At 39.1% G+C, this 13,606-nt stretch overlaps 1 protein-coding gene and 1 non-coding gene across 5 annotated transcripts; one reads left to right on the top strand and one right to left on the bottom strand.

Annotated features, from left to right (window-relative positions):
* Nucleotides 1–2,966: 2,966 nt before the first annotated feature.
* Nucleotides 2,967–12,790, bottom strand: lrit3b (leucine-rich repeat, immunoglobulin-like and transmembrane domains 3b). 4 transcript variants are annotated; one of them, XR_006361929.1, is made up of 8 exons: nt 12,628–12,790; nt 9,243–9,617; nt 8,830–8,918; nt 7,708–8,001; nt 7,554–7,613; nt 6,999–7,093; nt 6,198–6,353; nt 3,445–3,506 (listed from the first exon to the last, which is right to left on the bottom strand). XR_006361929.1 is itself a non-coding variant. In XM_044046898.1 (6 exons), exons 1-6 carry the CDS (start codon nt 12,735–12,737, stop codon nt 3,142–3,144), a joined length of 1,293 nt encoding a protein of 430 aa, XP_043902833.1. In that variant the 5' UTR covers nt 12,738–12,790; the 3' UTR covers nt 2,967–3,141. The 4 variants fall into 4 exon arrangements, 1 of the variants encoding a protein (XP_043902833.1); XR_006361928.1 differs by having other exon boundaries at nt 3,453–3,506; nt 5,887–6,353; XR_006361927.1 differs by lacking the exon at nt 3,445–3,506 and having other exon boundaries at nt 5,617–6,353.
* On the top strand, nt 5,458–5,530 carry trnaf-gaa. The gene has a single exon. It is a non-coding gene; the product is annotated as a tRNA-Phe (tRNA).
* Nucleotides 12,791–13,606: the final 816 nt, after the last annotated feature.

The following is a 13,606-nucleotide window of genomic DNA, read 5'->3' as shown; positions in this document are numbered from 1 at the left end:
GGATTAAGCGTGGAGAAAATGATCTCCTTGTGTCAGTCTCAGCAGGGCCCGAGAACAGTGGAGCAGAGGAACGTCAAAGCGAAAACAAGACCAGAAGTTTATGTACAATTGGAATAAACACCAAAAAGGTCACACATGAGATTATCAGGCTATATCTGTCCTTATATTCGGTCTCACAGCAACTATGATTTACTGCCCTCTTGTGGTGGTGGCAGGCTGTTGTGTCTAGAAACTGATTTGATTTCTCATTATTATATGAATTTGTAACGATGACTCACATCTTCTTTTCACTGAATTGCACTACCTTCTATCTGGTGGGAGATTTAAAGTCCAGAGCACTAGCACAGCTTCACTCCTACTGCAATTGCTCTGTTAAATAAATCTTAGTCATTTATTTGCATTGTTTCTTACCTTGCTTATTTATCTTGTTTTATTTATTAAATGGCTGACTTTATTATTCTGTTTTAATTGTTGTCAGTACTTGTCTATGTCCATGTTGTGTGTGGTTTTAAGCAGTCTCATGGTCTGTGTGTAATATGGATGCCTTCCCCCTGTTTACTGCAAAATAACACTACCTCCACAAGTGTGACTGTGAAGTCAGTGCTGACAATGCGTCATGACCTCATAAAACCACACAAATACGTAAACCATTCTTTTGAATCATAACAACTTCAAATCTACATATATGCCCTTGACCTCTCCCGGGATTTGAACTGACTACCCTCTGGTTACAAGCCTAATTCCCCTCAGATAATATTGTATGCACACTGTAAAATATTTCCTGTTTCCACAAATCTTTGATTAAATATCACAAATGTATGTGGAAATACATAGGAAACCAACAAATGATGTTTGATCTTTTTTATTTCCTTGAAATATTTGGACATTTCATGTTTTCATTGAAAAGAATCCTCCCATTTTGCCTTAAGTTGTGAGCAGACATGGAGACAGTGGTGCAGTCCACAGTGCTCCCTCTCTGGTGGTATATGAATCACTGAGTTTGAATCTCCAGGAATGCAATCCTACTTGCCAACAATGTATACGGTGAAAACTGTATTTATTGTTTTTCATCTTCTCATGCCACAGCTCAAGTCACTGTGAACTGGAATTATCTAGAAACATGAAGCCTGGCCTGGAAAGGATGTGCAAAAGTGTTGCAAGAATGAAGTCAGTTGGCCAGATGCTAACACTGTAATTACCCAAAAATGCAACTTTGGAAAAGCAGCAACCCAGACTCACTCATGAGACTTTGTGTACCATAAAAGGCATGTTAGAGTTTTCATTTTTAGCCATATACTCGACTGCTGCCACATATTTTAGTGAGCTGCTTAAACACTTTGGAATGGAAAAAAAGATTGAGGTTATAAATATTGACAATAACTGCAACACAAAGCAACTCGTATTTCTCTCTGTGTGTTTTAGCACTCTGCTTTGTTACAGTAGCACTCCTGGAAAATAAAAACATCTTACTTTCTTATTCAAAGGAATACAGTAAATGCTTAAAGTACTGGCCCCACACTTTTAGGTACTGGGTGTATTTTCTAGATTAAAAATATAAGTAAAAATGCTGTGCTCAGATTGTTCAAATTAAAAAAACATTAAACAAAATCTTATAAACTCATTTTTTAAAAAACATCTTTGGATACCATCTAAATATGTAATAAAAACTCAAATGTGTAATTTGTTGAATGGCATAGCTCTTGAATTAATTTATAATGGTACAAAGACTTTCAGTGATTTCAGTTAAAAGCATTTTTGCTCTTGTTCCCATTTTCCTTGAACTGAGGTTAAAGATTTCCTACAGTATATGCAACCAAAAAGCAGTGTCATTTATGAGATATGATTTTGTCCCCTATCACAATAAAGGCCCTGGGAATAGTCAAGAAAAGGGAAAATTGTCCATATTTCATGTGAGCAACTTGAAAATGTGCAGTTTTTGCTATTGATTTATTTAAAAGGGAAGTCTCTCGCTACGATTTATTACCAGGGTGGGCTTTTTTTGGGCTTTTTTTTCTTTTTTCCAGAAGGCCACACTGACGTAGACAAACCAAGGGCCAGAAATAATGTTACCCGTATGTAATTTATATTTACATTATTTCTAACCTGCATCTGCAATGCAAAATATCTATACGTGTGTTACTGAAATGTAAAAATTATTTCAATGTGTTTTCAAGTCATTTTAAGTGTAAAAATTGTGCAATGAGATTTTCATAGTTTGCATGTTCTCCCCATGCTTAGGTTTTCTCCGGGTTCTCCTGCTTCCTACCACAGTCTAAAAACATGTAATATGGGGATTAGGTAAATTGGACACTCTAAATTGACCATAGGTGTGAGAGTGAATGGTTGTGTCCCTGCGATGGACTGGCAAACTGTCCAGAGTGTACCCCGCCTATCACCATATGTCAGTTGAGATTGGCACAGGGCTCCCCGCGACCCTCATGTGCAGGATAAAGTGGTAGAAAATGGATGGATGGACATTTTCATACCATCTCCTGCCTCTGCTGTGAAACAAAACATTATATCCAAGTTTCACACATACAGTATTTACTTCCCCAAGCAGGTTTATGTTTTCATCGATGTGGGTTTATCTAAGTTTGTCCTTCTGTTAGCAACTTTCTGTCTAGTGTTTTTGATCAATCTGAGTTTTCTGTGATGGGTAAACGATCATGCGATCGAGATCAAGAAACCTTACCACCAGCCTAAATTATATTACGAAATTTGGCAGCCATTTAAATATAACATGGAACGTCCCATTGAACAAGTTCAGATATGTAAATCTCATCTTAACAGATCAGGATGACTTTCGTCATGCTTTTGTAAAATGGTAATAGCTCAAGTCTTCTGGATCCAGTCGATCAAAATATAAATATTTCAGGTACCGGTACACAGATGACAAGTGTCTGTGATCTCTGAGTGCTCTTTTTAAAAACTATTTTACAGTTAAGACAATTTGTCAGGATAACTTATTAACAAATTCCATTTTATTCTGCAGCACAGTGACACAAAAAAGCTCAGTATGTGAAAACACCAATGTCACAGACCCTGACCATCTGCATCATATTTCATGCATATTTCTAACAAAACAGATGTGGAGTTGTCTGATGACATGATGAATGACTCTTATTCTTTGTGTTTTTTGGGTCATTTAATGGTCTCATCTATGGGAAGTCCTTTGGACACTACATGAAGAACAGTCTGGGTCTTATTAAAAGAAGGTGGTGTGATGTTCTGGAGCATCTCCTTCTTCTTCCCTATGGGGGTTGAGACTGGAGCTGGATTGGGGTTCAGGTTCTTGTTTTTAAACAATGGTTTGAGTTTAGTCTTTTGAGATTTCTTCTTTGGGAGACGGGAGAGTCTTGTGACACCCTCCACCTTCAGTTTAATCAGGGCTTCAGATGCTCCGGCGCCATTCCTCGCCTGGCAGCGATATTCACCTGCATCCTTGTATGATAGGCCATTGAGGCTGATGATTGACCAGCAAACCCCCACTTGAGATACCTGCATATCTGAAACATAAAAACACACTTTTCTTAGGCAATTTACCAGACACCATGTAAATTGTCCTCCAAATTTGATGTTAAATATTTGATATTGCTTTTACTCCATGACTGCTAACTGAGACCTTCTCTATATTGAAACAAAAATTACCCTACACAATATTTTCCTTTGTCATTTAAAATAAAAAACAGACATTTCCTGAAACAGGAAACAACCAACTAAAAAAAATAGTTTCAAGCTAGTTCCTTGTGATTAATTAATGTGTTTCAGTACTCGTGATGTCTCGGACGCAGACACATTTTACATCAGTATTTTTTCGCTATCAAGGGTGGCCTGGATACGGTGGCCTGGAAGTGCGAACCATTGAAAACACACATTTACATTTTCAAAAACAAAACATGAAACACTTTTATCAATCCCACACTCCATAGGGAAAGGGAATGAACCAAATGCCATTACCCGGAAGTGATGAAGTGAGTGTCCTTTTTTTTTTGACAGTAAAACACATAATACTATTTAACTTACAAACTGCCAAGACAGGGCTTGTGGAATGACATTTATTTTATTTTATAGAATTAATTAATACAGTGAATGTTTGAAATAAAAAGTAGTAAAAAGCTACTTTCCTGGGATGAGATTATTAAATCCATGATTAACTAATGAAATGTAAGTATTGAATAAAGATTCCTTCCCTTGGTGTACCATATACATAACTGGGCCTGAAATGAGCTTACCCTGTTTCAAAGACCAGCAACCGCCACTTGTAAACACTAAATATAATGCAAAAAAAATGTAACAGACTGTACTAAACTGAACCATTCCACTTGGTGGAACACAGATTTTGATATTAGGGCAGGGGTGTCAAACTCAAATGACCTGGGGGCCAATAAGCATCTAGTCAAGCGGGGGCCAACATAGAGGGGAAAAAAAAGTCCTATTTAGTAGCTGGTGGGCAATATAAGATATTCATTATGATATTAGACAGAATTGCAAAGTAAAAGTGCTTGTTTTGATATAAAATGATTCACAATAAAAACACATTTATGATGCACAAAAATGGAGAATTAAATCTATTTAAATTAAAGGATAATTGTGATTAAAACAGCTTAAATATATGTAATTTCATGTTGAGTGTAATACATTTAATAAAGCAATGATTACAACCGAATGTCTTATTACTATTATAAAAATATTGCCGGCAAATACATTTTGTCTTATATTCTGTCTCTATTCCATCACCTCGCACAGTAATGGGCGGGCTGGGGGACCGCATGTAATCGATTGTCCACATGTGGCCCCCGAGCCACCAGTTTGACACATGTGTATTAGGGTAAGGGTAAGAAACAGTGCCAGCCCAAGCTTTTATGGGGCCCTAAGCAGTTTTTTATTTATTCTTGACTATTGTTGATACAAATCAACAATAGTCAATAGAGGGTACTATGAAGAAGTACATAAATTATAAAATGTTAAATTTAAATTAAAAAAGGCTACACATTATACAGTCCATGACTACTCTGCATTCAAATGTAGTCTTCTTTTACTCGTTTACAGTGAGTGCCGATCAAGTGACATATTTCCTTTAGGTCGCAAAAGTCTTTACCATAGACTCTCGTTATAAGTGGTGCATGTGCATGCCCCTCCCTGTGTGTCTCTCTCTCATGTCTGATCTTTAATCTATCACCCACCACTTCAATAAAGTAAGCCATTTTAATGGCTTTGGTTTTGAAAACTTTTCACATGTGCACTAAATTAGCAATTTTCAACTAAAATTAAATAACTTAAGATAAACACATCAAAAGATATCTAGATTTCTTTACTATGCCAAAATTATTTTTTTCTTCTCTCACTATTGGTAGCCGCTTACAATGCTTTTTCATTATACAGTTCTAGCACTACGTGACATAACAATTATTTTGCCTTATTATTTTGGATAATATGATTATTCCAAAAGCCTGTTGTGCCGAAATAGCTCAGTTGGGAGAGCGTCAGACTGAAGATCTGAAGGTCCCTGGTTCAATCCCGGGTTTCGGCACTTAAGAGTGCTTTTGGGCAGCCCGTGGAAAGTGAACTTGGCTTGTAACTGGAGGATCGCCGGTTGTGTCCCCACCAGGTCTATGTTAGGACTTTGTTAGGATCTCTTAGGAATGTGTTAGGACCTGACGGCGGGAGTGAAGTATTGTTTTTGGTGGCTCTGTGTGTGTGCTGATGGGATTTGAGGCCGACAGAGGCTTGCTGTGTGATTACTGGATCAAATTTGGCCATGAGCTCCACCTCTTTTAGAAATTTGCCATTGTCTGGTTTATTTAATGTGTCTGTGGACCCCCTTAAAGCTATGTTTCTTTCAGCTAAGGACTGAAATATTGCAATCGATGTAGAATGTTGCGCCACCTTTTTCTCTCAGCCTCAGCGAGTGTCATCGCTTGTTTATCTTTTGTGAGCCTTTCGCAAAACGGACCTCCAAGTCCTTCCATGTTGCCATGTGAGCATTATGCTCCTGGCTATCCTCATGGACCTTGAGCAAGTGGCTTTCATTTTTCCAGTCCTTTGGTCCTTCCATATTCAGTTTGTAATCTCTCTTGGAAAACATTTAGTAGCAGAAGCAATGTAAGCTCTCATCATCCTTTTTTGAGTACATCAGACAGCTTCTTCTGATTATGTCCCCATTGACTATGTGTCTGTTAAAATACTCATGTTGACACCTTGGGCCGTCCTTCTGTCAGCAGGGTCTACTGGTGCAGCCCAAATTACTGATGCTGCATCAATGGGTTCTTCGGAGGTGGAGGCGACAGGAGGATCAGTTGATGCTGTTGAAGCGGTGATGTCTGGCCCAGGATTAAGAAATATCAACAGCGCATCTGAAGAGAGAAGAGGAGTAAGTGACACCATTGGGTGTTACAGTCTAATAATACAATTAAATAATAAAAATGAAAAACCTAAGAGATGCATTAATTTCACTGTACTGTACATGAATGATATACAGTGCCATTACTTCTGATAAGCAAATTAGATGAGATTTAATCTTTGCCATTACAGGGAAATACTGATTAGCAGAATTCAATGAAGCAGTAAACCGCAGTATAATATAACATATGGGAATGCATTAACATTAAGGATGTGCACTTTAACATGGATGTAAAGTTTAACACTATAAACACACTTTAGATGTATATGTATACTGAACTGTAACACAAAAAACAACAAGGCTTACGACTCTAATATATAAAGGTGTGTGAAAGGAATAGACCAATAATAAATAAAAATAAAAATGTAGACCTGCTGAATAGATCTAAATAGATCTGAATAGAGCTAATCTTGATTAATGTCCCTGAGAATTTGTTAGGGACATTTGTAAAGACCTTATATTTCTTTGTGAGAAATACAGTATAAGGTGGGAGTATTATTATCTATAACATGAACTGACGCTAAAACGAGCTAACGCTAATGTTAGGCTAAAAGTTCTGAAACAGAAAAATATTTTCATAACATTATCTTTACTGTACCTCTGTCTTTGTCGCATTTTTCCTCCTCTTCTTTTCTTTTTTTCCTTCCTTGGGCACCTGAAAGTCTTGGTCGTTTTGACATTGTTGTCAAAATGCTGGGGTGAATATGACGGGGGGCTTAATAAAGTGTTATTATTATTTATACAGTTAAATGAATGTGGACATATTTTTTTCCATAGTAAGAAAATAATATCACCTTTTAGTATAAAAATATTGAAAGTCGCACCTTAGCTCCTAGAAAACAGAAAACTACAATGAGCACATTTGTTGACACATTTTCCGTCACTCTATATACGTCATCCGGATCACCGTTTTAGGTCTATCCAATTGTGTACAGAGGCATTTTGAGCTACGTCTGATAGTCGTGCCTTTACGCCCATTCCAGTCCCATTTTCAATCTCTAATGAGATTGAGATGCAGTCGGGTGTTTCACTAAAGTGTAATCTTACTAACTAAAAGTAAATGTACAGTTTACAGCACCACAATGCAAAGCCCATTCCCCTACACAGTAAAGCCTAAAATACAATTTGACAGAGACACAGTAGCACCACTTACAGCTGTCCAATGTCCTTGGTAACTGTTCAGAATTCTCAAGGAGGTGTTGCTGGCAACAATCTGCACAGAGAACCAAATTAGTAGTGAGGGGAATGCTCTGACCACAGTAACATCACCTCATCACCAAAGAGCTGGTTAACCATGGATTGCTTACCAGTGTAAGATGAAGTTTTGATCCAAGTCAGGGTTGGTGTTGGATAGCCTCTAGCGTCACAGCGGAGAATTACGTTACTGCCCAGTGTTGAAATCACACTGGTGGTTGCAGGCTGGACTGAGGGCCTCATACAGCGGGACAGTTCAGCCTTGGTCAAGAGCATTGCTGACTGACCCTTTGACTCGCTGCACATCAGCAGCTGATCCATGAGAGCAATGGGACTCCCCAGGGACATGGACAAGGACATCAGCGTGAAGATCTGACAGTCACACAACCAAGGGTTGTCGTGGACACCTGGGTATGCAGTACACTTTTGTCAGAAGCATTGTCATGTTTGAACTGTGTCATTGGGTGGACAATGCCATCGACATTTATGAATGGATATAAAGCATCAGCCTGACAATGTCCAGACCTGTGTGTAGGATTTAGGCGTGAACTTTTTGCTATCAAGGTTTTGAAGAACAGCTAAGAAGGCCCTGGAGTCTTCCATGAGTTAAGTTGAAGGAAATTGGTCAATGAGCAATTGGGATGGGGTACTACACTCAAAGGTATTGTACCCTGCACTCAAACCGATAACCCTGCACGGTTACAACTCAAGTTCCCTTTCTGCTTGGCCATGGGCTGCCCCTGTGTTATCTTTTCTGGGCTGCATGAATTTAGCTGCTTATTGACTGCTCCCAAACCTTCTTCTTTCGGCTTCTCCCTTTGGAGTCACCACAATGGATGATCTGCCTCCATTTTGCCCTTTCCCTTGTGTCTTCTGTTACACCAACTGAACTGTTGTCATGTCCTCCTTCACAACATCCATGAACCTTCTCTGTTGGTCTTCCTCTTTCCCTTCTGCCCGGCAGCTCCATCTTCAACATCCTTTATCCAATACAATCATTATCTCTCCTCTGCACGTGACCAAACCATTTCAACCTTGACGCTTACTTTATTTTCTGAACTGTCCCTCTACCTTCTGTCTTTTATACAGTGCAATTGTCTCCAAGCAATACATCATAGCAGGTCTCATAGCCATCTTGTAGACCTTCCCTTTCCCTTTTGCTCACCCCCTGCACCCTGCCTGCACTCTCTTCTTCACCTCTTGTTGTATTAAACTCACTGTAAAACACACTGTACCCAATATTCGTCGTTTTACTTGTCCTTCCTGTTGTTGTCCTGGGAGAGGAAGCCAGAGGTCCAGCAGCTCAGCAGGTAACATCGTCAGCCTGAGGAGTGACAGGGTGATGAATGATGAGGAGAAGAGAGACAAGGAAAGGCAAGAAAAAGATAGGATCAGCATCTGTTAATTTGTCATTCGCAATACAATACCTCACTGGAATTGTGGTACAAGAGCCTCAAAACACTTTATAAGACACATAGAACAAATAAGACAAAATATGGTTAAGGGGAAAGTAACAGTAACAGACAAACCCAAAAGCCCAACAACTGTAAAACACAAAAAACATACTGAATAAGCAATATTTGGTGGCTAAAAAGAATCAGAAAAAGAAAGAACAAGCTTACATATGTAAGCTAGCATGTGGACCCACCTGTTGCTGGACAGGTCAAGGCAGGTGATATTGAGGAGAAAGAGAGCAGCGTGAGCAGGAAGGCTGGACAAACGGTTGTTGTGAAGACCCAAAGTCTGGAGCTGAGGTGTGTCCCTTAGCCCCTCCCACGGGAAGGATGTCAGGAGGTTTCCGTCCAGACGCAGCTCTCGCAGGGACTTGAGGTTGACGAAGCTGCTGGGGTGGATGGATGTGATGGAGTTGTAGACAAGCCACAAGAACTGCAGCTCTGAAAGGTTGTAAAATGCTGCCCGGGGCAACCTGGAGATCAAGGTTTTCTCCAGACGCAGTTTAACTGTGTCAGCCGGCACGTTGATGGGAACAACTAAGATTCCAGAGTCACTGCACTGCACCAGCCTGTCAATGAAATGCATATATATAAGGCCTTAAAGTGACAGTCCAGATGAAGCTAGTACAGTCAACAGTGACTTCAACATATGCACCCCCCCAAATCACTGCCTTACATTATTACACATTACTGGCAGTCTCGGTCTTGTCCTGGTCTCGATGCCCTCTGGTATTGTTATTGTCTTGGTCTCGGTTTAGTCGGTCTTGACTACAAGTCTAGTGCAGTCACACTCCGACACAAAAATCAAGCCAAACAATGCCGAACTGTAGATCAGTTAAAAATACTTAACAATCTTAAAAACGTGGGTTAATGTCCAAAAACTACCAGGGAAATGTCTAAAATCTGGTACGCTTCAGAGAAAGAATCTTGACAGCATCCTACACCATCGTCGAAGGGGTCATACAAAGAGTGAAGGCAATGAGGACAGATGAGGAGTTCAAGGTCCTTTTTACAAAAGCAAAGCCGAGGCAGCAGGCATTGAGGTGCCAGAAGAAATACCTGGACAAGCCAGACACAGGAAGGTACCTCAAAAGTACAAGTATAGCTCTAAATCAGCTACAGAAGAATACCAAGCCCAAGACTTAGAAGAGCACTACCAGGGAAAGGTGTTCTTTACCTTCCTTGACAAGATGTCCCATGAGTTACACCGAAGATTCAAGGGGAAAAATGACAAGCCTACTGGGTCAATCCTATCAGGTCTTCACTGTCTTACTGTCTCACTTCACTGGAAGGGTAAACTAGATGACAAAGCTGTTGCATCTGTCAAAAATATGTGCCAGTTCTATGATGTAGAAGAAGAAAAACCTTATCACTGAGCTCAAGGTATTCCACTCATCATATGCACTCCTGTCCAACAATGTCACAGCTGCACTCAAGTGGCTTGGAGAAAATGATGTGGAATCAGTTTTTCCGAGTCTGACCATGCTCCTCAAAACTTATGCGACTATACCATTGACAACGGCTTCGTTAGAGTGGTAATTCTCAAAACTGAATCTCAAAAAATGGTGTGGGGAAAATAGTCTCTCTGACCTAATGCTACTCTCCATTGAAAGAGACATCCCAATTGACCAGAAAAAGGTCATTGACATATAAAAACAGATGGCCAATTGGAGACTATCACTATAGTTCCACCTGCCACATATAGCTCAATAATACCTCAAAGACTTGAGACCTGACTTGATTCATCCCTGCCTCCTGGAGCAGCGCTTATGTCCTTGCTTTATCGTAGTGTGTTTCTTTTGAGGTGTCAAATAAATATTGTTCAATTACAACAGAGCCCTCTTGGGTGAAGAAAACACACCAGTCAAACCGTGAATTCTGAGGCTTCATCACAGGAAAGGCTCCATCCGTTTTTATGTACAGTCAGTGAGTTCACCAGTCCATCACAGGACCAAAACAAACAACAATTAACACACACGTTCACACCTATGCTAAATTTAGAATCTCCAGGGAACTTAACCGCAGTTTGCATGTCGTTGGACTGTGAGAGGAAGATGGAGTACCACGAGAATACACACAAGAAGAACATACGAACTCCACACAGAGGGCCCTCGGATTTGAGGTGACGATTAGCCTGGCTAATGCTAGACTGCATGTCAATCTCATGATCTTGATGAAGTATGTGAAATGACAGAAAACATGTCAACAAACGTGCTTGTTGCAGTTTTCCAGGAGTGATGGCTATCTAGTAATGGTGTCTAACGGCAGTTAAAGAGGAAGCAACAGCCAAATTGAAAGACAACTGCACTTCGGTGTCTGCCATGTTGGATGTATACAAAAGCTGTGCCAATCAGAGAGCAGGACAGACTGACCATAGCTAAAGCCTGGACTGTAAAACAGAATTTCATTAGACAAGACTGTATGGCATGTTGTGTGGGATACACAGTGATCCCCTAACTTTGAAAGCCATGTTGTGTGAATTTGGCACATTTGGTGGGAGCAATACTCACCTAAACATTCCCTAAAAAACACATCTATTACATAAACTCACTGTTTACCTTCTTTATCTTACTGGCATATTCCTCCTGGTGATTGTATTTAGTCAGATGGCACATGCATTTATCCAGAGCGGATGTGGAACAACTACTCTATAGCTTCAAACACCAAAAAAGGAATGTCTTGTATGTGTCAGGGTGCAGTTTTAATTATGTTGGGTTTTTTTTCAATCCCTGCATTATTTTCTACTTCCTGATCTTTGTTTAGTTTTTATCTGCCCACACCTACTTCTTGTCCTTGTTGTTTTCACCTGCAGTCTGTTGCGCGAAAACTTTGCGGTTAGCCTGGTCCGAACCAAGATATAAATAAAATAAAAATTCATGTCACCTGTGTTTCTGTCATAATGATGTTATGATGGAATAGAGTGTTTCAGGACTACCTGATATGTATTCATTATCTGCTGATAGTATCCAAAATTCAGCATCACACAGCACGGTGACGTGAACTCACCGCAGACGATCTGGCTGAGACTACATTTTTTTCTATTATTATTTTTGAAAGTGGCATTTGACAAAAAAAACCTACAATTCTGACTTTAATCTCAGGAGTTTTATCTCAGAATTCTGGATTAAAACTCAAAATCATGACTTGTCTTTTAAATTTTGTTTCCCAAAAACAATTTCACATGTAGCCTTAATCCTCTTTCAGAAAATCCATACTATCCATACTGTTATGTCCTTTAAACTGTTATGGTAGTGCAGTTGCCACTACATTATATATTACATTATATTCTAAGTGGTATTTTGTTTTTTATTAAATTATTGATTTCTGATTTATTTATTGAAACCAATTTCACTCTTTTCAGAAGTCTTTAACCTTTTGACCTTTGTTTAGCCTCTGTCAAATGTTTGTGATAAACACTTTTGTCCACAATGTAAACTAATTTGCATGTGATGCTATGAAGTGATTTGCATAACAGGTGTCATGATTTGAAAAGACAGTAACAGGCTATAATGAGTTATATTCATGCGGAAACACTTGAACACAAACACAGAGATGAGAATGAAGTTAGTCTAACTCAACCTGAGCTGTGCTGTTCCACTGTTTCCATACGAGCAGACACATAGAGCTGGACAGGAGCGGACGGCCAACAGAAACGACTGGAAGATGTGAACAAGGAGCAGCAGATACATCCTTCAACAGACATCCGTTTTTCTGTATTACCACTCCTCTGCAAACTAAAAGTGCTCCCATAGTGCAGTGTGAAACTGAATCCCAGATTAGCTGGGATTACACTTCTTACAAGTAGAGTGTAATCCCATGCCTCACAGTCAGAAGAAGAAGTCACAACATCAGGGCCAGCCTTGTCATTTGTTTATTTATATTCACCTGAATGGTATAATCATTATTTATCTTTCATTTATCATAAAACATTTTAACTTCACTTATATTTAATATAACAATAAAAGTAAACAAGGTAAATTAACAATTTCTAATATAAAATTGGGAACATTTACATTTATTCAATCCATTTTTAACAATCTTTTTAAAGCAGATAGAACAGCCTGTTGGAGCTACATGGACCCAACCTCTACCTGCCATTGTTTTAGGAATGAATTCCTTTGGAGAATAGAGCTGTGAAGATTCCCAGACAATTGGCTATCCACCAATGCTTCTGGGTAAAAATAAACAAGGGAAACATTTTTAGATTTGGAGGTTTCATGATCATGACATAAGAAAAAATGTGTTTATTTAATATGTATTTGATTTTAGTTTGTACGTATTTATTTTGGTTTGATTGGTTAAATAACTTGGTCGCACACATGTCTAGTATATTGCTCATGGATTAAATAAAGTTTGGAAAAAACAAACAAACAAAACTATGCTTCCGGATTATTTACTACAGATATTAGGATAAGAGTCTGATTTCAAAATAAAAGTAACTTGCTGCTTGGCGCGATTTTTCACATCCTGTTAGCTCATAAATGATGAACAGTTAAATTCATGAGTTGGGCTTGCATCGGTATGATAAGATATCAGCGTATCAATTTATGATGTGGCC

Source organism: Solea senegalensis, linkage group LG16 (genome assembly GCF_019176455.1).
Source record: "Solea senegalensis isolate Sse05_10M linkage group LG16, IFAPA_SoseM_1, whole genome shotgun sequence".
Taxonomy (NCBI): domain Eukaryota; kingdom Metazoa; phylum Chordata; class Actinopteri; order Pleuronectiformes; family Soleidae; genus Solea; species Solea senegalensis.
Note: the sequence above shows the minus strand (reverse complement) of the source record. Positions and strands in the feature narration are given on the sequence as shown.